The 23,072-nt window shown below is 48.8% G+C and overlaps 1 protein-coding gene across 1 annotated transcript; it reads right to left on the bottom strand.

The window, feature by feature from the left end:
* Positions 1 to 4,418: 4,418 nt before the first annotated feature.
* LOC148220857 (olfactory receptor 14J1-like) lies at positions 4,419 to 21,766 on the bottom strand. The gene is made up of 2 exons (XM_088180643.1): positions 21,741 to 21,766; positions 4,419 to 5,202 (listed from the first exon to the last, which is right to left on the bottom strand). Exons 1-2 carry the CDS (start codon positions 21,764 to 21,766, stop codon positions 4,419 to 4,421), a joined length of 810 nt encoding a protein of 269 aa, XP_088036769.1.
* Positions 21,767 to 23,072: the final 1,306 nt, after the last annotated feature.

Raw genomic sequence — 23,072 nt, 5'->3', positions numbered from 1 at the left:
CCCGCTATCCCCCCAATCCCCGCTATCCCCCCGTTCCCCGCTATCCCCCCAATCCCCGCTATCCCCCCCAATCCCCGCTATCCCCCCGTTCCCCGCTATCCCCCCAATCCCCGCTATCCCCCCGTTCTCCCGGTCCCGTCCCGCACCCCGCGGCCGCTCCCCAGGATCATCCGCCCGCGCTGCCCCGGGAGGAGGAGCCGCCGCCAGGATCCGCTCCCGGGCCGTGCCCGCCTTGCCCTGGATCCACCCTCATCTCCCCCGCCTCCATCCCCATCCCCCTCCACTCTCGGGGCATCCTTCTCCACCCCAGCCGGCTCCATCCCCTCTGCCTCCATCCTGGGACCATCGATAAAAGATCCGTGTTAATCACAAAAGCATTGGGGCTTGTATAAACCAGAATACTAAGCTCTGAACTGAAGCATGAAGACTAGATAAAAGAAATGATATGATTAAATAGTTCTGTTTAAAATCACCTTGTTATATTATGCTATGTTATGTTTTCCAAGTAAGCTGCATGGATACCAGCTTGCAATATCAGTCTTCCCGATAGCCCTTCCTGCCTTTGTTTGATCAGTGCTGCCAATCTCAAGGAGCAGACTTCCAGATTTCCCTGGTGGTTATCTACAAGGACCAGACAGTTATCTGTGAGACTGACTGTCTCCGGAGAGTTTGTGAATTGGGATAAGGACGTTTATTCGACCACCACTGCTTACCTGGTGTTATGAATGATGTTCTATTTTTCCAATTTATCAAGCAACAAGATTAAATTTAATAGTAGATTTTTAAACAGTAACAAAAACGCCCATCTTGCTGTCCCCCCCAGCATTTCTCAGCCCAGCATTGCTGTGCCCTCCCTGGGCTCCCTGCACCCAGCGCTGCCGGCTCCTGGCACACAGAGCCATGGCCTGGCCCAGCCTCACGCTGGGACACCTCGGGCACCAACATTCTGCCCTGGGAGGGACTTTTCTGTTTCCTCACCTCCAGGCTGAACCTTCCAGGCTGCACTTTGGGGAGGTTTCCTTCTCTTCCCACTGCCCAGGAAAGCTCTGTCTCCTGCTGTTCACAAAGAGAGAAGGGCTGGTGGGAGATGTGGTGGTCAGAGGCTGTTTGGGCTACAGTGGCCATAAAATTATTGAGTTTTTAAATATTCTGTGAAAGGAGGAGGGGCCTCAACAAAACTTCTACACTTGAGTCACACAGATTTCAGTTTATTCAGGATGCAAATTTTGACAGTACTAAATCAGGTACTGATTTTCTTATGGGAAAGCACATTTTCAAACAAAGGATTCCAGAAAGAATGGACACACTACAAGAAAGAAATCTTGAAGGCGCAGCCTGTCCATCTGTGCCAAAAAGTGATCAGTGACATAGCAAGAAAACTGACTGGCTTGGCTGAGCATGGAGCTTTTTCCAAGCACTCAGGGAAAAAAAGAGGCTTTGCACAGAGAGGCAGACAACTCAGGAAGGGTTTAAAGATTTTTTTTTAATCATGCCAATGAGAGAATTAGAGAAGTGAAAAAAAATTAAGAGAAGTGAAACCTCAATTAGGACATAACCTGGCCACTTCTGCAGAAGATATCAGAAATTATTTTATTAAAACATTACAGGCAAAATGAGGAACAAGTAGAAAATCCATTCTTTTTTTGGTGGGATATTGTTGCCAAAGATGAGGAAAAGACTGGGATACTTAACCCTTTCTTTGCCTCAGTTTTCAACAAAAAGTCAGTCAGGTTGTCCTCAGGACAAGTGTTCACCTGAGCTGGGAGATGGGGACAGGGAGCAGAACAGACCCCCTGTAATCCAGGAGGAAGCAGCTGGGGACCTGCTGAGCCACTCAGATGCTCACAGGTGTCTCTGGACCAGATGGGATCCATCCTAGGGGGATGAGGGAGCTGCTGGATGAGCTCCCCAAGCTGCTCTCCATCATTTCTCATCAGTGCTGGCTCAGCAGGGAGGTGCCAGAGGACTGGAGGTGCCAATGTGAGCCCATGCCCAAGAAGGGCTGGAAGGAGGATGTGGGGAAGTGCAGGCCTGTCAGCCTGACCTGGGTGCCTGGTGAGGTGATGGAACAGATCACCTTGAGTGCCATCACAGGGCACCTCCAGGATGGCTGAGGGATCAGAGGCAGCCAGCGTGGATTTCAATATCTGCATTGATGATCTGGATGAGGGCATTGAGTGCAGCATCAGCAAATGTGCAGATGGCACCAAGCTGGGTGTGAGTGCGGATCTTCTGGAGGGTAGGAGGGCTCTGTACACAGACTTAGACAGGCTGGATCCAGGGCCCAAATCCAAGGAGAGGTTTAACAAGACCAAGTGCCGGGTTCTGAACTTTGGCCACATTAACCCCTTCAGTGTTACATGGTGGGGACAGAGTGGCTGGACAGTGGCCAGGAGAAAAGGGACCTGGGGGCACAGATGGACAGCAGGCTGGACATGAGCCAGCAGTGTGCCCAGGTGGCCAAGAAGGCCAATGGTTTGTGGCCTGGATCAGGAATGGTGTGGCCAGCAGGAGAAGGGCAGTGATTCTTCCCCTGTGCTCAGCACTGGTTGGGCAGCACCTCGAGTGCTGTGTCCAGTTCTGGGCACCCAATTTAGGAAGGACATGGAGGGGCTGGAGTGTGTCCAGAGAAGGGCAACAAGGCTGGTGAGGGGTCTGGAACAGAAGTCCTGTGAGGAGCAACAGAGGGAGCTGGGGATGTTTATCCTGGAGGAGGCGCAAAGTAGAGAAGGTGGTGTAAGTTCACAGGATGGACTTGATGATCTCCAAGGTCTTTTCCAGCCTGGCTGATTCTGTGAGTCTCTCAAACCACCCCTGGAGCAGTTGCAGGATGAGCCCTGGGCCTCCTCTTCACAAGGTCCAGCAGCCCAGGTCCCTCAGCTTCTCCACACAGCCCCAAAGCCCATCCTGTCAGTCCTGCAGAGCCTCTCCAGCCCCTCCTCATTGCCCACAACAGGGAGCCCCACACCCAGACACAGCAGAACAAATGTGCCCCCTTGGCCTGTGGTGTCTCTGGCAAGGGAGCAGCACGAGGCACTGCAGGACCCTGCAGATAATTCCTGAAGCACGTGGAGGATGCTTCTGCTCCCCAAGGGATGTTCCCATGGTGGCAGCTCAGGACCTGAAATGAGGAGTGGGGCCAGAGAGGAAAAGGCAAACAGGGATGGGCTGTTTTCAGGGGAGGGACAGGGATGGGAAAGAGGAAGAAATCTAGAACCATTTCTAGGAAGAGTAAAGGAAAGAAAGCTGAAGCCAAGGAAATACTCAGGACAGTTTGGGGGTGGCTGCCAGGCAGCCCTGGCTCTGAACAATAACATCTGCAGAGGGACAGGAAACTCACAGCTCAGGGGAACAAACTTTCTGGCTGACTTCAGAGGCCACCACAAAGCTGAGTGGTTTCCCTGCCGTCCCCCAGCCCTTGCTGGCCCCAGGGCTGATGGCATTTGTGCTCACTCAGCTCCATGTCCCCACAGCAGCACCATGGGGGTGCTGAGCCTGCTGTGTGCAATGCAAACAGGGGCTCCTGAGCCAGTGCTGCCGTGTGTGTGCCTGCAAGGATGCGGCTCCTGTGTGAGCTGGGGGAGAGGCCAGGGCTGCAGAGGGGGGATGTTGTTGGCAGGTGCATGAGGACACTCTAGGACGCTGCCCTGGGGTGTCCAGCGCAGTGGGGATGGATCAGCCCCTGCTCTGCTGCTCCTTGCCAGGGTGTCCCCCTTGCAGGGAGCTTGCAGAGCACCAGCCATGCTGTTTGCCCCCAGCCTGCCCACGGCCAGCCTGGGGCTGCTCCCGGGGCTCTTTTGTGCTCAGCATTGGGCTGGCCAAGTGTTGTGGACAGAGCCTGGCCAAGGAGCCTGGAGCCCCCAGGCCCTGGCCTGAGGCGTCAGCGCTGCCCCAGCAGTGCCCATGGCCTGTCCCTGCTGCAGCCCCAGCACTGCCACCCCCAGGGCTGTGCCCGGCCCCGAGACCACTCAGGCCCTGCAGCAACACGAGGGCCAGGAGGGCAGCGGGGCAGTGGCACGGGAGCAGCACTGGCAACACCAAGTGCTGCTGCTGCTGCTGGGCACAGCTGCTGTGCCAGCACTGATCTGCCCCCAGATCTACACACAGACATTGCTGCTGAAGCTCCAGAGATGGGAACAAAAGGGGCATCTCTGGAGAAAACTTTGCAGGGACAAAGATCCTTTAGTTCGTTTTAAGGCACCAAGAGCACAGATGCTCATTTACACAGTCAGTGACCACAGCAAATGTGGAGAGAAACAAAATGAGTCATGGTACAAACAGTGATATTTATTTGTGTAGAATATTAAAAATTAAAACAAAGCAAAAAATCGGCAAAATTAAATCAACAAGAAGTATCAAAGCCGATTTTTATTACAAGTGATTTGCAGAAATTGGCCAGCAGTTTAATGTTTCTGAAACTATCTAGTTATTATTGTCCACACTGCAGCCTTGAGCTCCTGGTTCCTCAGGCTGTAGATGAGGGGATTCAGGGCTGGAGGCACCACAGAGTACAGAACTGACACCACCAGATCCAGAGATGGGGAGGAGATGGAGGGGGGCTTCAGGTAGGCAAACGCTGCAGTGCTGAGAAACAGGGAGACCACAGCCAGGTGAGGGAGGCAGGTGGAAAAGGCTTTGTGCCTTCCCTGCTCAGAGGGGATCCTCAGCACAGCCCTGAAGATCTGCACATAGGAGAAAACAATGAACACAAAACAACCAAAATATAGAACAGCACTTATCACAATGAGCCCAAGTTCCCTGAGGTAGGATTTGGAGCAGGAGAGCTTGAGGATCTGGGGGATTTCACAGAAGAACTGGCCAAGGGCATTGTCCTGACACAGGGGCAGGGAAAATGTATTGGCTGTGTGCAGCAGAGCATTGAGAAAGGCACTGGCCCAGGCAGCTGCTGCCATGTGGGCACAAGCTCTGCTGCCCAGGAGGGTCCCGTAGTGCAGGGGTTTGCAGATGGACACGTAGCGGTCGTAGCACATGATGGTCAGGAGGGAAAACTCTGCTGTCATGAAAAAGGCAAAGAAAAAGAGCTGAGCAGCACATCCTGTGTAGGAGATGTTTCTGGTGTCCCAGAGGGAATTGTGCATGGCTTTGGGGACAGTGGTGCAGATGCAGCCCAGGTCGCTGAGGGCCAGGTTGAGCAGGAAGAAGAACATGGGGGTGTGCAGGTGGTGGCCGCAGGCTACGGCGCTGATGATGAGGCCGTTGGCCAGGAGGGCAGCCAGGGAGATGGCCAGGAAGAGGCAGAAGTGCAGGAGCTGCAGCTGCCGCGTGTCTGCCAATGGCAGCAGGAGGAAGTGGCTGATGGAGCTGCTGTTGGACATTTCCTGTGTCTTGGCATGGGGATCTGTAAGAAAAGTAATAATGAAATAGTTCAGTTTGGAGAGGACTTGAAATATCCCAGCCCAGCTTGGTGGCACTTTCTCCCTACTGTCTGCCTAGGGCTCTGCTGCCTGGAGATTCCCTGTACCCAGGGCTGGGCCCTGCCAGTGCTGCCAGAGCCCAGCCCAGCCCTGGGGGCTCAGCTCTGCCCTGCAGACCCCTCCCGGCACACGGCACTGCCCAGGGTCAGCTCTGCCTGTGCAGGCTCTGATGGCAACATCACAGCAACCCTGAGGAGACTGGAAAAGCAACATTGATGCAGCCTGTGAGGGACCCTGTACTGATTTCTGTCACTGACTGCAATTTCCCATCTAAGGAACTCAGAGCAGTAGATTTAAAAAGCAGAATTTTCCCTTTTGTGTAGAACTTGCCTAACTGTGCTCCCTGTGTAATCTACCTAGAAATATTCTGCAGTTAAATGTTATGCTGGGAGCAGTCCTGAACACTGCAGCATCCTCATCACACAAGGAGAACACTTCCAAGCCTTACCAGCTGTCTCCTTCCACCCAGACCTTGTCCCCCAGTGCTGGGAGCAGCTCCCAGGGCTGGCTGAGAGCTGTCCCTGGCAGGCAGCAGAGTCCCTGCCCCAGCACAGCACCCTGGGCTGCAGGACCCTGCTCTGCACCACAGCCCTGGGCACCCCTGGCTGCTCTACACAAGAGATCATCAGAGAATGTACTCACACAGTCTGCAGGCACTGGGATGTTGCGGCTTTAGGAGATCAGTGCAGGAGCTGCAGCTGCATTGTCCTGCAGCCAGAGGCTTCCTGTGTCAAGGGCTGGGAGTGATTCTGCCCCAGTCACTTCTGAGCATCTTCCCAGCCCTGACTGATTGAAGCTCTCTGTGCCTCTGTGCTGTGCCCGGGGTGGCTGCAGGCAGTGCCCCATCCCTGCTGAGCTGGGAGAAGAGCTGCTCATGAAGAGAAACGTGTTTTTGAAGCTCTTCTTGGTTGCCAGGATCGCCTTCTGTGTAGGGAGCCCAGCCCAGCTCAGCAGCACAGACACAGCAGAAGGACTTTAATGACCCTCTTGGGGTTTGTGCTGAGGCCCTGAACATCAGTCCCGGAGAGGGAGATAAAGAAACCTCTCAAGAACTCCAAGTCAGAATCAAACTCCAAAATTTCCTGAAGTTTTAATGGGTCCCACTGAGGGACACAACTGAGAAAGTGTTCCCAGGTTCTCATCAGAGCAGGAAATTGGAGGCAGAGATGACAGGTGGGGACAAAGAGAAGCCAAGTCTTGGTGCCCTGGGGCATAGCAGGGTCTGTGCCACCAAGGGCTGGGAGGAGACACCTTGTCCTGAGCCACTGGGACCTCCTGGCACAGCCCCAGCAAGGCTGGCCACTGGCACCCCTTTGTCCTGCCCTCAGCATCCCCCCACATCCCAGTGGCCTCAGGGATCTGCTGGGATGAGTCCCTGGGGAGCCTTGGTCAGGAATGGCCCTGGGGGCTCCTTCATGCTCCCAGGGACTGCAGGTTTTTCAGAGGACTTTGGGTTTTGCTTTTGCCTTGGAGTCTCTGAGAGCTTTCTGTAATCAGGGCCTTCAATTATCTGCTTTAATTAGTCCCTTGAGAGTCTTTCTAAGTAACAACACTCAGTGGAGCTCATAATGGTTCAAGGTAGGTCGGCTTTTTAAGGTATTTTCCTTTTCCTTTCTTCTCTGAGTCTCTGAGGGATTTTTGGGTAATCCTGGCCTCCAGTTCTCTCCTCCAATGTGTCCATGAGGAGCCTGTGTTGGGGATGGACCTCAGTGGGACCCATTAATGCTGTGAGACACTTTGGGTTCTTCTGATTGAAGTCCTGGAAAGGTTTGTGCAATCTCCTCTCAGGCCCTGAGGTTCAAGGGCTCAGCACCAAATGCAACACGGGGCTGATTGGGATCAAGGAAGTCCTGGCAAACCATGGCTCTGCCTTGATTTCCCTCTGGTCTGGTGCAGTTCATTAGGAAGATTTTCAAATCCAGTTATGGAGAAATATTTCCAAGAGATTCTAAGAAATATCCATTCCTATTTTGAAGAGTGTATTTTATTACTGTTCTCTTTTGAACAGAGGTGATTGCAGCATTCTGTGGTTGATACTGATGCAGGGTCTCTCCTCAGGAGGTCTGGCCTGCTCACAGAAGCTGTGCCTTGAGGTCTGAGCCAGTGTGGACAACCTTGCTCCACATTGCCCAACCCCAGCCTGTCTGTCCTCACTCACCTGGGACCTGCTTTGCTTGGAGAGTTGGCTGCACTCAGGCCAAAACGAATTTACCCTCCCCCATTTTTTTTTAATTTTGAAGCAATCTAAAACTCCTTAATTTCCTCAATGAAAACAGACACCTTCTCTTAGTGTGTGCCAGCCAGGGTGCAACCAAGGAGGTTCCCCTTTCCCAACTCTGAACCCTGGATGGAATGTTTGAGACCTTTGGATTCCTGGGTTCCCTGAGACTCTGCAGTGTCACAAAGGCCCCTTGGTTCTGTGTGGTTCAGTTCTCTCACAATGGAGATTTGGGTCCATGGGGTCCCACGGTGTCACAAGGCTCTTTTGGGTTCCATGAGGCCTTGATCTGTCACAATGGACTTTTGTTCCTCGAAGTTCCATACTCTCAGCAATGGTGTCTGTAGTTCCAGAGTGTCACAATGGACTCTTGATTCCATGTGGCCCCCACAGTGTCACCGTGGTCTCCTTGGTTCCACAAGGCCATGCAGTGTCACAATGGCTCACAGGTTCCATGAGGCCCCACAATGTCACAGTGGACTCTTGGTGCCATGAGTTTCCCCAGTGTCACAATGGTTCCTTGGCTCCACGTGGCCCAGGTGTCTCACAATGGACTCTTGGTTCCGTGGGGCCCCGCAGTGTCACAGGGGTTTCCTTGGTTCTGTAGGGTCACACTGGACACTGCAGCGCCCCCTGCTGGCCGGGAGGACCTGGCACTGTGTGAGCACCTCCTGGTGGATGACCCCTGCAACTGTGAGTGGCTTGTACTGGCTTGTACTGGTTTGTACTGGTTTGTGCTGGGATGGGGTCCAGCGGGTGCTGGGAAAAGGCTGAGGTCACTGGGTTCTACTGGGTTATACTGAGAGAAAGTGTGTGAGTGTCTGGGAGGACCTAGCACTGTGTGTACTGGTTGTACTGGTTTATACTGGTTTGTACTGGGATTGGCTGCTGGGGGGTTACTGATTTGTACAGGGTAATTCTGGGATGTGGTACTGGGGGTGACTGGTTTATGCTGGGTTATACTTGGTTATACTGGGTCATACTGGGTTACACTGGTTTATATTGGGTTTGTGTGCTGGGAGTCACTGGGTTATACTGGGTTATACTGCTTTATATTGGGATGTGGTCCTGGGGGTGACTGGATTGTAGTGGTTTATACTGGGTTATAGAGGGATATTCTGGATTTTACTGGGTCAGACTGGGGTGTACTGGGTTATACTGGGAGGGAGCTTGGGGATGCTTGGCACTCCACTGGGAACAACTTCTGGGGATGCTGGCCTTACTGGTTTATACTGGGATGGGGCTTAGGACATACTGGGAGTGACTTCAGGTAGTGCTGGCCTTACTGGTTTATACTGGTGCCTTCCCAGTATAAAACTGGGATCCCCAAGACCACACTAGGAGCCCCTAGACTACACTGGGAATGGTTTTGGGTGCATGAGACCTTACTGGTTTATACTGGGAGCTGCTGCCACAGGCCTCAGGAGCTCGGGAGTGGCTCCACATGCTTACTGGTTTATACTGGTGCCTTCCCAGTCCACACCTGGGAACACTGCTAGGCACTTACAGCCAGGCAGGTCCTCAAAGCCGAGCTGGCCTTCACCAGGGCCTTGCTGAGCCGCAGCTTCTCCAACTTCTTGGCCTGGCAACACTGCCTGGGGCTGCTGATGCCCACCAGGAACTACAGCAAGGGCACTGCCCCCTGGAAGGCTGAAGGAAGGTGAGGGATTCCTCAAAAAATCTCCCACAATTTTACGAGATCCCCAAAATTTTCCAGCCCCTCCCTCACCTAAAGTGCCACTTGGTGTGTTCTGTTGTGTTGAATGGGTAGACCTGGTGTTCCTAAATCCCCATTGACTTCAATGGGCAGACCTGAACTCCTGTATAACTGGGTGTCCCCACTGAGATATTGGGGTTTCCCCTGCTGCCCCCCTGAGATTTTGGGGTGCCTCCTTTGCCCACCCCAGAGCTGGAGCTGCTGCAGAATACCATCTTCACCATCCCCATGCACCAAAGCACCTGGCTGTACCTGCACTGCATCTTCTCCCGTTGTAATTCAGAACTCCCTCCCACCCCTGATGTCCTCACCTGGAGTTTTGGGGTACCCCTGAATGTTGGGGTGCCCCCTGATAGCCCCACAACTGCCAAGAGTCATCTGTGTCCATGTCAACTGGGAGGACGGTGGCCATCATCTTCTCCTGGCCTGTCAGGTTGAGTCAGGGCACTTGGGTGCCCCAAAAATAACCTGAATATCCCTGAAAATTATCGGGGTACACCTGGATACTGCCCAAAATCACCTGGATCCCCCCAAGCAATCACCTGGGTACACCTGGCTATCCCCAAAAATCACCTGGATACCCCCAGAAATCACCTGGATACACCTGGGTACTCCTTGGATACCTGGATCACCAAAAACCCCTTGGGACCCCCGAAAACGAGTGTCTCAAACATCCTCATTGCTTTGATTGGGTAGGCCTGGTGCCCCTAAACCCCATTGTCTTTAAAGGGTAGACCTGCTGTCCCTAAATTCCTATTAATTTTAACGGGTTAGACCTGGAGTCCTGTTTATCTCCATTTATCGCTACAAATCCCTCCCAGTGGTCCCACTTTTTTCAGTGCTCTTAGTAACCCCAATGTCCCCCCTCAGCCCTTCCCAGTGCTCCCAGTTTAAAGAGTAACACTTCCCAATCAAGTCCTATCAATGGGTAGACCTGGTGTCCTTCAATTCCCTTTGACTTCAGTGGGCAGAGCTAACGTCCCAAAACTTTTGGTGCTAAAAATCACAATTTTGGGCTTGGAATTCCCAGCTTTTGGGATGAAAATGGACATTTTTGGGCTTACCTGGGAACACAGCTCCAGCATGGACAGCAGGTGAAGGATCAGGGATTTGGGATTGGCCTCCAGGAATTCATCCGGGACATCCAGAGCATTGGCACTGCAATCCTGGAGTGGAAATTCCCAGAATTCAGCCCAAGATTTCCTCCAAATTTACTTAAATTTCCCTATATTAGGGCCAAATTTCCTAAAAAATCTCATTGACTTTAATGGAAAGACCAGGTGTCCCTAAATCCCTATTGACTTTAATGGGATAGACCTGGTGTCCATAAGTCCCTATTGATTTCATTAGTCATGTCTGATGTCAAGAAAATGTGCATTGGGAGATTGATATTACAAGAGATGGGGCAACTGAGAGACGTTGTCAAAGATGGTTTATGGCCTCATGGTGTCAGTCTCATAGAAGGGTCAGACATTAAAGCTGTTACATCCAACACCAAACTATCAGAAGCCTCCTCATTCTTAGTTACAATGTCTTATGTTAGTTTTTTAGCCAATCAAATAATTCTGTGAAGTTTGCCAGCATCCTTTTACACCAATCATTAATTGCTTTCCTTCTCATGGCTTTACAGTAATGTGTCATTTTTCAACCAATCCTATAACACTTCACAAACCTACATTGATATATCTTAAACTTCTAATTAACATTATAACAAGTTCTATTGCAAAGCTTTACAATCTTTTACTATTTTACTTAACATACTGCTTTGCTTACATAATGCATATTTCTGTTTGCTTAAAATATAGATCTAGTTATACTAAAAACTTATATTCCTGTTTTATCTCTATTGTACTTTGAATGCTCTGATTGTCTAAGATTTCTCCAAGGTCTTGGGTCAAACCTTGGATCCATCTCAATCTCTGAGCCTGTATGCACAAGGCCCTGAGAGCTCTCCGTGCCTGCATTTCCCACACCACCTGTCATCTCTGCCTCCAATTTCCTGCTCTCACTGGAACCTGGGGACACTTTCTCAGTCGTGTCCCTCAGTGAGACCCATGAGCAATATCAGAAATTTTGGAGTTCGAATAATACTTAATTCTTCAGAGGTTTCCTTGAAAGCAACAGTTCTGACTTGCTTTCCATCTGGTCTGATCCAATTCTTTCAGAAGATTTTCAACTCCAGTTATGGAGAAATATGACAATGACCTCCTTAGAAATATCCATTCCAATTGTGAAGCATGTATTTTATTACTGTTGTCTTTAGAGCAGAGGTGATTGCAGCATTCTGTGATTGATATTTGTGAGAAATGGATTTGTAAAGGATTCTCAAAGCCTGACTGAAAGCTCACACAGTCTTGTACATCTGGATGCAAACTCTGAGATAAGGTGTGCTGACTCAGAATGGCCCTGGAATAGAGAAGACATTGCTGAGAGACAGATTGAACTAGAAACAAGTTTCAAACAACGGCCTTGCAAAAAGCTCAGATCTTTTGGAGAATTAGAACTGTGAAATATGCATTTTGGCAAGATCATGTGTTGTAAAATAATAGATGATTGGCATTAGAATTCTTAGCACCATTGTGTGGCAAAAGATAATAGGCTGAGAAATATTTCTAAGGTTTTATAACGAGGAAATAAGTTGGCTTCAGATAGAATGGCATGGAGTTTTACACCTCTTATGTTTCAACCTTCAAGGAGACTGATAATTGAAGAAAATATTTTAAAAGCCTCTCAGTTGCCCTGTCTCTGTAGAGCTGGGATTTTTCAACAGTGCTGAGTCCCTGGACATCAGTCCCTGAGAGGGAGCTGAAGGAAAACTTCTCAGAAGTCAAAATCATATTCAAACTCCACAGTTTCCTGAAGTTTTAATGGATTCCACTGAGGGACACGACTCAGAAAGTGTCCCCTGGTTCCAGTTAGAGCATACACTGGAGGCACTGATAACAGGTGGGGACAAACAAGGGAAAGTTGTCTGTGATGCTGAGCAAACCTGGATGTGTGTCAGGAATGCAAAGGGCCAAGGGCTGAGCCCCAGCCCCTGGCAAGGCAGATCCTGTCCCTCCCTCATTGCTCAGGGCTCTTCCCGGCCCACTGGGCTCTGGGCATGTGCAATGCCAAGGGCAGCACCATGGGGCGGCCCCTGCCAGGCTGCTGAGCAGGGACAAGGAGGCAATGAGGCCCCAGCACAGCAAGGCTCACTTGTCCCCTGCTGGCCTCAGGCCCAGGGCCAGCCTGCATGGCCCAAGTGCTGCAGGAGTTGGCTGTGTCAGGGCCTTTCAGCTGCTGCCCATCCCTGTGCCCTCTGCAGCCCAGGCTGTCCTACGGTGTCCATGCCCTGCGCCTCTGTCCCTGCAGGCTGTCGTCATCCCCCGGCTGCCCCACCTCGCTGGCCCCTTCCTTTGCTGACAGCTCTGCCTCCTGCCTGCCTCTGCCTGCACACACAGAGCCTTGGGCTTCTCCAGATTCCTTCTGGGGGATGTGTTGCACCACAGCCCTGCCCTGGGAGAGAAATTCCTTTATCCTTGTGTCAACTCTGGACCACCCCAGCTGCATTTGGCCTTAATTCTTTCTTTCTGTGGCTGTTTTCATCTATGTCAAAAGGATCCACCATCTCTGAAACTGATCTTCAATCCCTCCCTGGGCTCTCCTCTGCTGTCCTCAGTCTCCACTCCACTGAGCACAGAGCTCCTTTGCCCATATACAGTGGTCAAGTGCTTGAGTCCATGGGCACCTGGACAAGAGGTACAGTTCTTTTCTGTGGGAAGGAAACCACAGAACCCCAGAAGTGAAAGATGAAAGGCGTTCACCAGATGCCAAGGTCAGCCAGACCTGTTTGTCTTGGCTGTGTTTTTCTGGGAGCAATCCTTTGATACATGGAATTTTTGAGGCCAAATTCTAATTTTTGCCATGGACACCTGGAAGAGAAGGTTAGTTCTTTTCCATAGGAAGGAAAGCACAGCCCCTGTGTTTCAATGCAGCTGAGAGTGGCCCTCAGGAAGCCAAGGGAAGTTAAACTTGTCAGTCCAGGCAGATTTTGTCTCGGAGCTATAGTTAGATAGATAGAATTTTGGAGATGAATTCCCAATTTTGCCCTTGGATGTCTGGACTTGAAAGATTTTTTTCCATGAGAAGAAAAGCACAGCCCCAAAGTGTTTCAAAGGCAGATGAGAGGTGGCCCCCAAGAGGCCAAGGCCAGCCAAAGCTGTCTGTCCTGGCAACTTTCATATGGGAACAATCCTTGGATATACAGAATGTTGGAGGACGGATCCCAGTTTTGGCCATTTGTGCCTGGAAGTGAAGGACAGTTTTGTTCCATGGGAAGGAAAGCACAGAGCCCCATTGCTCCAGGTCCATTGGAGAAGAAGCTCTCACCATGCCCAGGTCATCTGAACCTCTCAGGCAGCCCCCAGGAGCCCATGCCAGCCAGAGCTGTTCCATGTTCCCTTGGTTCCATGGGGCCGTGCTGTGTCACAAAGGCCTCGTGGTTCCTTGGGGCTCAGCAGTGCCACAGTGTCCCCTTGGTTCCATGGATCACCACAGCATCCCTGTGGTCCCTGTGGTTCCACAAGCCCTGCAGTGTCACAATGGCCCCTGGCTTCCATGAGCCCACGCAGAGTCACAATGGTCTCCATGGGAAGGGAAGCACTGAGTCCCAGTGGTTCAGAGTCAGATGAGACACAAGCATCAGAGACCAAGGCCAGCCACATCTCTCTGTCCTGGCAGGTTTGTCTGGGAGTAGCACTTGGATATAGAGAATTTTGAATGTGGAATGCCAATTTTGGCCATTTGTGTCTGGACAAGCAGGACGAGTCTTTTCCATAAAAAGGAAAGCATGGAGCCCCAGTGTTTGGAAGGCAGGTTAGAGCTGGCCCTCAGGAGGTAGAGCCAGCCAGTCTTGACAGGAATGGCAGCTTTTGTCTGGGAGCAATCCTTGGATATATGGAATTTGGGAGGAGGAATCCAAATTTTGGCCATGGACACCATGTCAAGATAGATGGGCTTTTCCATATGAAAGAAAAGCAGAAAGTCCAAGTGTTTTGGAAGAAGATGAGAGGCAGCCACTGTAAGCGAGGGCAGCCAGACGTCTTTCATGGCAGCTTGGGTATTTTATATCAGAACACTTTCCCATGGATCCAGTGTACTGAATGAAAGCTTGGGACCAAGGCCATTCAGCATTATTCTGGCTAGAGGTGCTTTCCAATTCTTGGATTACACTTATGACTACAAGCAAAACAAACAAAACTCTTCTATTGACTAGATTTCTGTGAGCTAAATTATTGAATATTCCCAACCACAATGTACTCATTTTGCTCAAGTAAATTTTAATTTCATTTCATTGTCACCCCGTGTTACTTTCCAAGGGGCTTCTGGAGCCTTTTTCACTCAAAAATGGTCAATCCAGGCACTCTGTTCCTTGATCATAACTTCAGTGAAGATGGTGAGAAGCACCTGAATGGTCCTTCCCATAGTGGCTACAAAGTTTTTCTGTAAGAGACTTAACATATACATAATCTCCGGGCTGTATGTCATGCACTGGTCCATCCAGCCCTCTGCCCCGAGTTCCAGCCACCTGTTTCTCAATTTCTCTGAGTTGCTTACTTAAGGCTATCGTATAGGCAGGCAGCCTCTCTTCCCCACTTGGGTAGACAATCCCTTTTGCACTCCATATGGTCTCCCATAAGGCATTTCAAAGGAACTTAGATTTTCTTTGGCTCTAGTCTTGGTTTGGATCCACAGTAATGCCAGTGGGAGAAATTGAGGCCAGGGTAAATGAGCTTCTTGTCCTAGCTTAATTAAATGATCTATTTTTTCAACTTGGCCACTTGACTGGGGATGATATGGAGTATGGAGCTCCCAGTCTATGCCCAAATGACGACTGATTTGTTGTACTATTTTTGAAATAAAATGTGGGCCTCCATCTGAAGATATTGTGGCTGGAACTCTGAAGCGTGGGATTATCTCTTGTAACAATACCCTGCTTACCTCTCAGGCTTTGGCAGTTCTGGTGGGAAAAGCCTCTGTCCACCTTTAAAAGTGTCTGTTAACACCAGCAAATATCAATACCCCCCTTTTCTTGGGAGTTCTGAAAAGTCAATTTGCCGCTGTTGCCCAAGACCATTGCATTTTCCAATTTGACCAAGTTTTGGTTTGGGGATATTCTTGGGTTTGGTCTGGAGCCAAATGTCAGACTGCTGGGCTACCTGAACGATAATAGAGTATAAATTTCTGGCAGTAATCTTTTCAATTAGATAGCTATACAGGACATCTGTTCCCTGGTGTGTTTTCTGGTGCTCTTCCCTTACTAATGACCATAACAGGTGGGAAGGGATGACCATTGTCCCTTCTGCAGTAACAGCCCATCCCTCTTGGTTATACGTTCCTCCTTGATCCTTAATTAGTTTTCTATCCCTTCTGGTATATACTGGCTTACCTTCAAGGGAGAACAGTCCATCTGGAATTAAAGCTCCCTCAATCGTCATCTCACCTTTTGCTGCTTCTTTTGCCTCTCTGTCTGCCAGCTCATTTCCTTCCTCCAGTTCTGAGCTCACATTCTGCTGTTCCTTAATGTCCATAATTGCTACCTGCTCAGGTAGCTGAACTGCTTTCAGTAGCTGCAATATTTCCTGTGCATGTTTGATGTTTTTCCCTTGTGAGTTTAACAGTCCCCTTTCTTTCCAGATGGCTCCATGTGTTTGTACAACCCCAAATGCATATCTTGAGTCTCTATAAATATTTATTTTCTTTCCTTTCATGATCTCTAAGGTGTGGGTAAGAGCAATTATCTCAGCTTTTTGTGAAGAGGTATCTATTGGCAAGGCTCCAGATTCTGTTCCCTCTTTGCAGGTGGTAACTGCATACCCACCATGTCATTTTCCACTGACGACGTAGCTGCTTCCATCAGTGGAACAGGTTTGGGTGTCATCCAAAGGGGTGTCCTTCAGATATGGGTGGCTGGAGTAGGAGGCTTTGATAATCTCCAGACAGTCATGGTGTAAAAAAATCACTTTTCTTGATTTCCACTAAGAAAAGAAGCTTTGTTGATAATGTTAGTCACAATTATCTCTACATTGTCTTGTTCTACCATGATGGCTTGGTATTTTAGGAACCTCTGTGGGGAGAGCCAGTGCCCACCCTTTACTTCCAGGACTGCAGACACTGTGTGAGACACCAATACAGTCATTGTCTGGCCCAGGGTGAATTTGTGTGCCTTTTGAATATTCAGCAGCACTGCTGCAAGGGCTCTGAGGCATCCCGGCCATCCCTTGGCTGTTGTGTCCAGTTGTTTGGAGAAGCAAGCAACTGCTCTCTGGTATGGACCCAGGCCCTGGGCCAGTATCCCCAGGGCAATTCCCTGCTTCTCATGGGAAAACAGAAAGAATGGTTTACTCACATCTGGGAGTCTGAGAGCCAGAGCTGACATTAGAGCATTCTTCAGCTGGTGAAAGGCCCGAGTGGCCTCTTTTGTCCCCTGGAGTTCTCTGTTCCCATTTGTAATCAGCACGTACAGGGGTTTCATAAGTACACCATAATTATAAATCCATAATTGGCACCACCCTGTCATTCCTAAGAATCTTCACAGTTCCTTCACTGTTTGAGGCTTTGGGGTTTTGCAGATCTCTTCCTTGTGATCTTGCCCTACAGTCTGATGTCCCACGCTAATTTCATAACCCAGATAAATTGCCTTTCACTTCACTGCCTGGGCCTTTTTCTTTGATACCCTGTATCCCTCAATTCCTAGAAAGTTTAGGAGGGTTACTGTGCAGGCTGCACATGCCTCTTTTATCCGGGTGGCTATGAGGAGATCATTCCATGTACTGCAGTAGCTTTCCTTCTTCTGGGGGAGCCTCCCAGAATTCCAGATCTTTGGCAAGTTGTTCTCCAAACAGGGTAGGAGAGTTTTAAATCCCTGAGGCAACACCATCCATGTGAGCTGGTTTTCCCATTCAAATGCAAATATTTTCTGGCTGTCTTCATGGAGAGGGAGGCAAGAGGAGGCATCTTTCAAGTCTAAAATGGTAAACCAAGTTAGTTCTGGTGTTAGGCACGTTCGCAAAGTGTATGGGTTTGTTACCGCAGGATAGAGATCTTCAGTTATTTTGTTAACAACCCTTAGATCCTGTAGTATCTGATATGACCCATCAGGTTTTTGGACCAGTAAAAAAGGAGTGTTAAACTCAGATGGACACTCTTTTAATAACCCTGTTTGCGAAAGGTTTTCAACTATTGGAATAATTCCCTCCCTGTTTTCCCTTTTCAAAGAGTAGTGTTTAATTCTAACTGGTTGTTTTCCTTCCTTCAGTTTAATTACTATAAGAGATGCATTTTTCGCCCGTCCTGGTACAATAGAAGCCCACACTCCAGGAAACACTTGACTCATTATTTCTTCACTAACTTCTCCCTCCATTTGAATGGCTGTTAACATTAAACTTAATGCCTCTATGTGCTGTTCATCATTTACTTCCAGAATAAATTCCCCATTTTTAAATTTAATGATTATTTGTAATTGTTCTAACAAGTTTCTCCCCAAAAGATGTCTCGGGGAACTAGGCAGGTATAGAGATTTATGAATACCCCATTGCTTTCCAAGCCTATACTTTTGTTTGTAAAAATATGCTTTTTCAGGTTGGCCAGTTGCTCCTATTACTGTAACATAGTCCTTCCCCACAGGTGCCAGTGTTTTATTCAGAGCTGAATATGTTTCCCCAGAGTCAACCAGGAATTCCACCTCTTTCTCTTTTTCCCCCCAGCTTCAATTTTATCACCAGTGGATCTTCTGGGGTGAGGTCTACTGGTCCTCCTCAGTCTTCTGTCACATGTCCAATCACTTTTCCCTTTTCCTGGTCTCCCTTTTCCTGAAGGCCAACCCATCTTTGTTCTGGGCATTAATTTTTCCAGTGACCACAATTCTTACAGATTGCACACTGGTCTCTGCCCAACCAGGATGGGCCTTGTCTAGGTGGTCCCTGTCCGTGTCTTCCTCTCTCCCCCTCGCTTATGACAGCTACAAACTTCCTTCTTCCTTCTTCCCAGTTACTAAAGATGTTCCACACCTCATTCACCAGAGTCTCTAAGTTCCTCCAATCCACCCCCCATATCTTTTGAAGTTTCCATCTTATGTCACCCGTAGGTTGCCCCAGGAATAAACTGACTGGCTGCTGTGTCCCTGTGTCAGACCCAGGCTCCAGTGGTGTGTGGCAGCACATTGCATCCCTTCATCGATCGAGGAATTCAGATGGTGACTCAGAGGGCCCCTGCTTAATTTCATACAATGCTGACCATTTTGTAGTTCTGGGAATGGCTTTTTCCATTCCCTTTGCAATCCACTGCTGATAGCTTTCCAACTTTCTCAATTCTGCTGATCTGTTTGAGTCCCACTGTGGATTTTGGAGTGGGAAATAATCTTTCACATCCAATTGTTGCTTTTCATAATAATCTTCTGCCAGATCCCCTGCCATTTTTACAATTAATTGTTTCTCTGTCTCAGTCAGTGCATCCAATAATAATTGCATATTGTTTCAATCTGGATTATGTTGTTTTATTATAAATCTCAGACATTTAGCCGTGTTAACTGGATCACTGTGGTAATTTCTAGCAACCTTTTCCCATGCCTCCAAGTCGATTGTGGAGAAGGGAACTTTAACCAATACCATTCCTCCCTCTGCCTCTCACAGAGGTGCCTGTAATATGTGTGCCTGTTAGCTGAGTTGTGATTGTTTTCTTTAAAGAGCTGAGCAGCTAATAGTTGCTATAAAGTTGTTTATAACAAAGGCACATCAGTCTCAAAAGGCAAAGAGTCACAAGCGTTCAAGTCCATGCTAAAGTTTTGGTATAAAGTCCTAAATAGGTAAAGTCCCAATCAGAAGCAGAAGCTGCTCCCAAAGGTCCTGAAGGGCCGATGTTGCTGGGGCAGCTCCTGTCTTTTTTGGGTGATAATGATGGCAGTGAGGAGAGAAGTGAGAGAGCAGGAACAAAATCAAAAGGCAAGAAGCAAAATGTGAGTCTCTCCCCAGTGCATAGATTCTTATATCCAAACTTCCCAACAAGAAAGACATGAACTCGAACCTAATTCTAGTTTCTTAGCACACCAGCTATGTATAAACTACACATATGTTCTATCTTGTTCTAGCTAAAAAAATGTAAGCAATATTCTTAGTATAGTTTTATTGTGTCTAAAGCTATGTTCCTGGAGCCTCCACAGAAACACTAGTATCTAAGGCTGTATTTTTCAACCCTCACTAGAACTCATGCTTCTACACTGGTCTCTGAGATCTTTACTACCTAAAAGCACATAAAACTTATTCTTACTTTCTTCCTTATTCTAAAACTTAAACTTACACCTCTACTTTATGTGTGAGTGGCTTAATATATTTGAATCAATCCAAAGGTTTTAATTCAATCCCTGCACTCTGATTTCTCTCTGAAGAATTCAGAGAGACTCTTGACTTACAGACTCCAACATCTGTTGTCTAGTCTGGTGTGTGATCAGAGGGGGGTCAGCATCCTCTGAGTCTGCATCCTCATCCCTTTCCTGTCTTATCTGGGGAGACCTGAGCAAATCGTCTGCCAGATCTTGTTCCTGGGCCACAGTCTGGTAAACCTTATCAGATTTTGTGCATCTTTGCCCTATACTACACACTGAACAACACCACTTGAGCTTTCCTCTCCTAGTGTTATTCTCCTTCTCTAAAGCCAATACCAGAGGGTCAGATGGAGCCCTGAGCCCACAATCCCTCTGCCATTCGAGGTGATTTTGAAGGGAGAAAAACATTTCTGCATATGATACCTCTGTCCACTTCCCTTCCCTCCCGAGAAATAGCATGAGCTGTAATAGGGTGCTAAATTCCAAAGTTCCACCGGGTGGTCATTTCGCTCCATTGTCCAATTTATATAAAGGCCACCAGTCCTTGCAGAATCTAATAAGGTCTCTCTTGGTTTCTGTGCCTCCTTGTGCAGCAACGTTTTTCCAATGTGCAATAACACAGCCTAATGGACTGGCTTTAGGGATCTTTTCACTTTGTCCAGTTCTCATTCTCTTCTTCTTGTCTTGTCTTGTTTCCACCCAAACTTTTCCTCACACAATTTCACTGTTCTTTCCCAGTTTTCTTCCCACACACAACCCAAATTTGCAGGCACCCAATGTGACTTTCTACACACTAGCTTCAGAATTTTAGGTTCAACACTGACTTGGTTAGGATAGTTTTGCAATTCACACTTGGGGCATACACCCTGCTGGTTATTAGAGCAACAATACCAATGTCTTTCACAATCTCTACACTGTAATAAACTCCATGCGAGATGCCTTGATCCTCTGACAGCTCTAAATCTCCCACAAAGACAAATTATCCTGTTCACCCCCTCTGGAATACTCAGAATCCCTACTTCAGGTTGTTTCCAGTCCAAGGTTACCAATCTCCCTGCAGAGGTTTCTTATCTCCCTCCTAGACAAATTCATTCCCTCTTTCTATCCAATGATTTACTGGACCAATAAATTCCCAGGGATCAAGTCCAAACCACTGCTGTGGGGATACTCCTTCAATTTGTCGATCTACTATTAAAACAAACACTAACCACTCTGTGTTCAAGCACAACACTCCTCCCTTCTCACTTGCACTTGCCCCACACTGACCCCGCTCCTTTGCTTTTCTCCGGCCGCCTCAGTCGCCCGAGGCTGGAAAGGCACATAGAGCTCCACACTCGCTCATTCACTCACTGACACACTCAACGACTCAACATGTCCCGAGTTAACAGTCACACAAAACAGCAGCAAAATCAAGGGTTCATTCAACCCACCCCATCATCGCTAGCGGGCTGCTCTATCAGCTCAGTGAGACCCCTCTGTCAGTGGCGTTATCAGCCGGGGATCGACCCCTCTCCCTCTGTCTCTGGGCCCCTTGGCCAGCAGCTTGCAAGCCCACTGAGACTGTGCTGAGTGTCAGACGTCTCTGTACGAGTCACCAGCAGTCCTGTTATAGATATTTATTATATACTGCTTCATCCACACTGCCAGCAGGTCGTTCGATGTCCCCAAGGCAAGCGAGCCAAGGTTCAGGATCCCTCCAGGAAAAAATCCCGGGGCACCCTTCAGGGTGTCTGCCCTGGTGCTGCTCCCCCAGCCAGACAGATCTCCTGGCTGGCTCGCCAATAATGAAGCGCAGAACAACTCCACAACTCGTAAAAGTTGCAAAGTAGGTATGAATAATTTATTCAGCGCTGAGGTGCATGGGGGATAGCTCCTCCAAAAACATGCACAACTTTGGTGACCTGTGCTTCTCTTTCTATTCTCTACAAGTTAGAATTGTACAATGCACCTAATACATATTCATTTCCTAACCATGCTTGTCCCCTCTTGGTATTAAAATTAATTCCATACCTCTTTGTGACTGTGCACTGCTCCATGTTGGTCGCTCTGGTGGTCATGTGGGGGTCCTTGGGATGAAGTAAAGAGTCTTCTTCTCAGTTGAACTTTCCACCTCGCCTTCTTTGCACATGTGTATTAGCTTTTCCTCACCTTCCAGACCTTGATACCAGTTTTCACTTGCTCAGGGGTCTGAGGAAACCCCCTTATATGGAAGAGGCCTCGTTCTTCCACCCTGTTTATGCATTCTTGTTCCATCTTATCTTGTAGCCTTGCTCTGTTCTCCTATTCTTGCAAAGACAATGAACATTAAGCATTCATAGAATCATGTCACCCCCCCTTCTAGTTAAAGCATCCTCCTGTATTTTTACTCTTAATACTTTAATTTTAATTTTAATTTCCTCCAGTTTCATCATGAGGTCCCCACAGTGTTCCAGTGATCTCCATAGAAGGAAAGAATCAAGCCCCAGTGGTGCAGGGGCAGTCACCAGAGCACAAGGCCAGCCAGACTTGACAGTACTGGCAGATTTTGCCTGGGAGCAACCCTTGGATCTACAGTATTTTAGAGGTGGAATCCTAATTTCAGACATGGACACATGGAGGAGATGGATGGTTCTTTTCGATAGGAAGGAAGGCACAGAACACCGGTGTTTCAGGGGCAGATGAAAGGCAGACATCAGAGGCCAAGGCCAGCCAGACCTCTCTGTCCTGGCAGATTTTGTCTGAAAGCAACTCTTGGATATAGGGAATTTCAGAGGTGGAATCCCAATTTTGGCCATTTCTGTGTAGATTAGAAGGATGGTTCTTTTCCATTGGAAGGAAAGCACAGAGCCCCAGTGTTTCAAAGGCAGATGAGAGGTGGCTCCTGGGAGGCAAAGCCAGCCAGACCTGTTTGTCCTGGCAGCTTTTGTCATGGACCAATCCTTGAATATATGGAATTTGGGAGGAGGAACCTCAATTTTGACCACAGACACCTTAAGAAGGACAGTTCTTTTCCCCTGGAAGAAAAGCCTGGAGCCCCAGTGTTTGCAAAGCAGGGGAGAGGCAGCCCCCAAGAGGCCAAGGGCAGCCTGACCTGCCTGTGCTGGCACCTTCCAGTTAACATGCCTTGGTTCCATGAGGCCCTGCAGGGTCACAATGTTCCCCTTGCTTCTGTAGTGGCACAATGGCCCAATGACACCATGAGGTCCTGCAATGTCACAATGGCTTCATGCTTCCACAATGCCCTGATGTGTCACAATGGCCCCTCGGCTCCACGTGCTCTCACTGTGTCGCAATGGCTCCTCCATGACACTATGAGCTTCACAAGGTCACCATGAACCCTTGGTCCTTGGGGCCCTTGAGTTT

Source organism: Sturnus vulgaris, chromosome 30 (genome assembly GCF_052056855.1).
Source record: "Sturnus vulgaris isolate bStuVul1 chromosome 30, bStuVul1.hap1, whole genome shotgun sequence".
NCBI classification, from domain to species: domain Eukaryota; kingdom Metazoa; phylum Chordata; class Aves; order Passeriformes; family Sturnidae; genus Sturnus; species Sturnus vulgaris.
The sequence above is the reverse complement of the archived record's forward strand: the minus strand, read 5'-3'. Positions and strand labels throughout refer to the sequence as shown.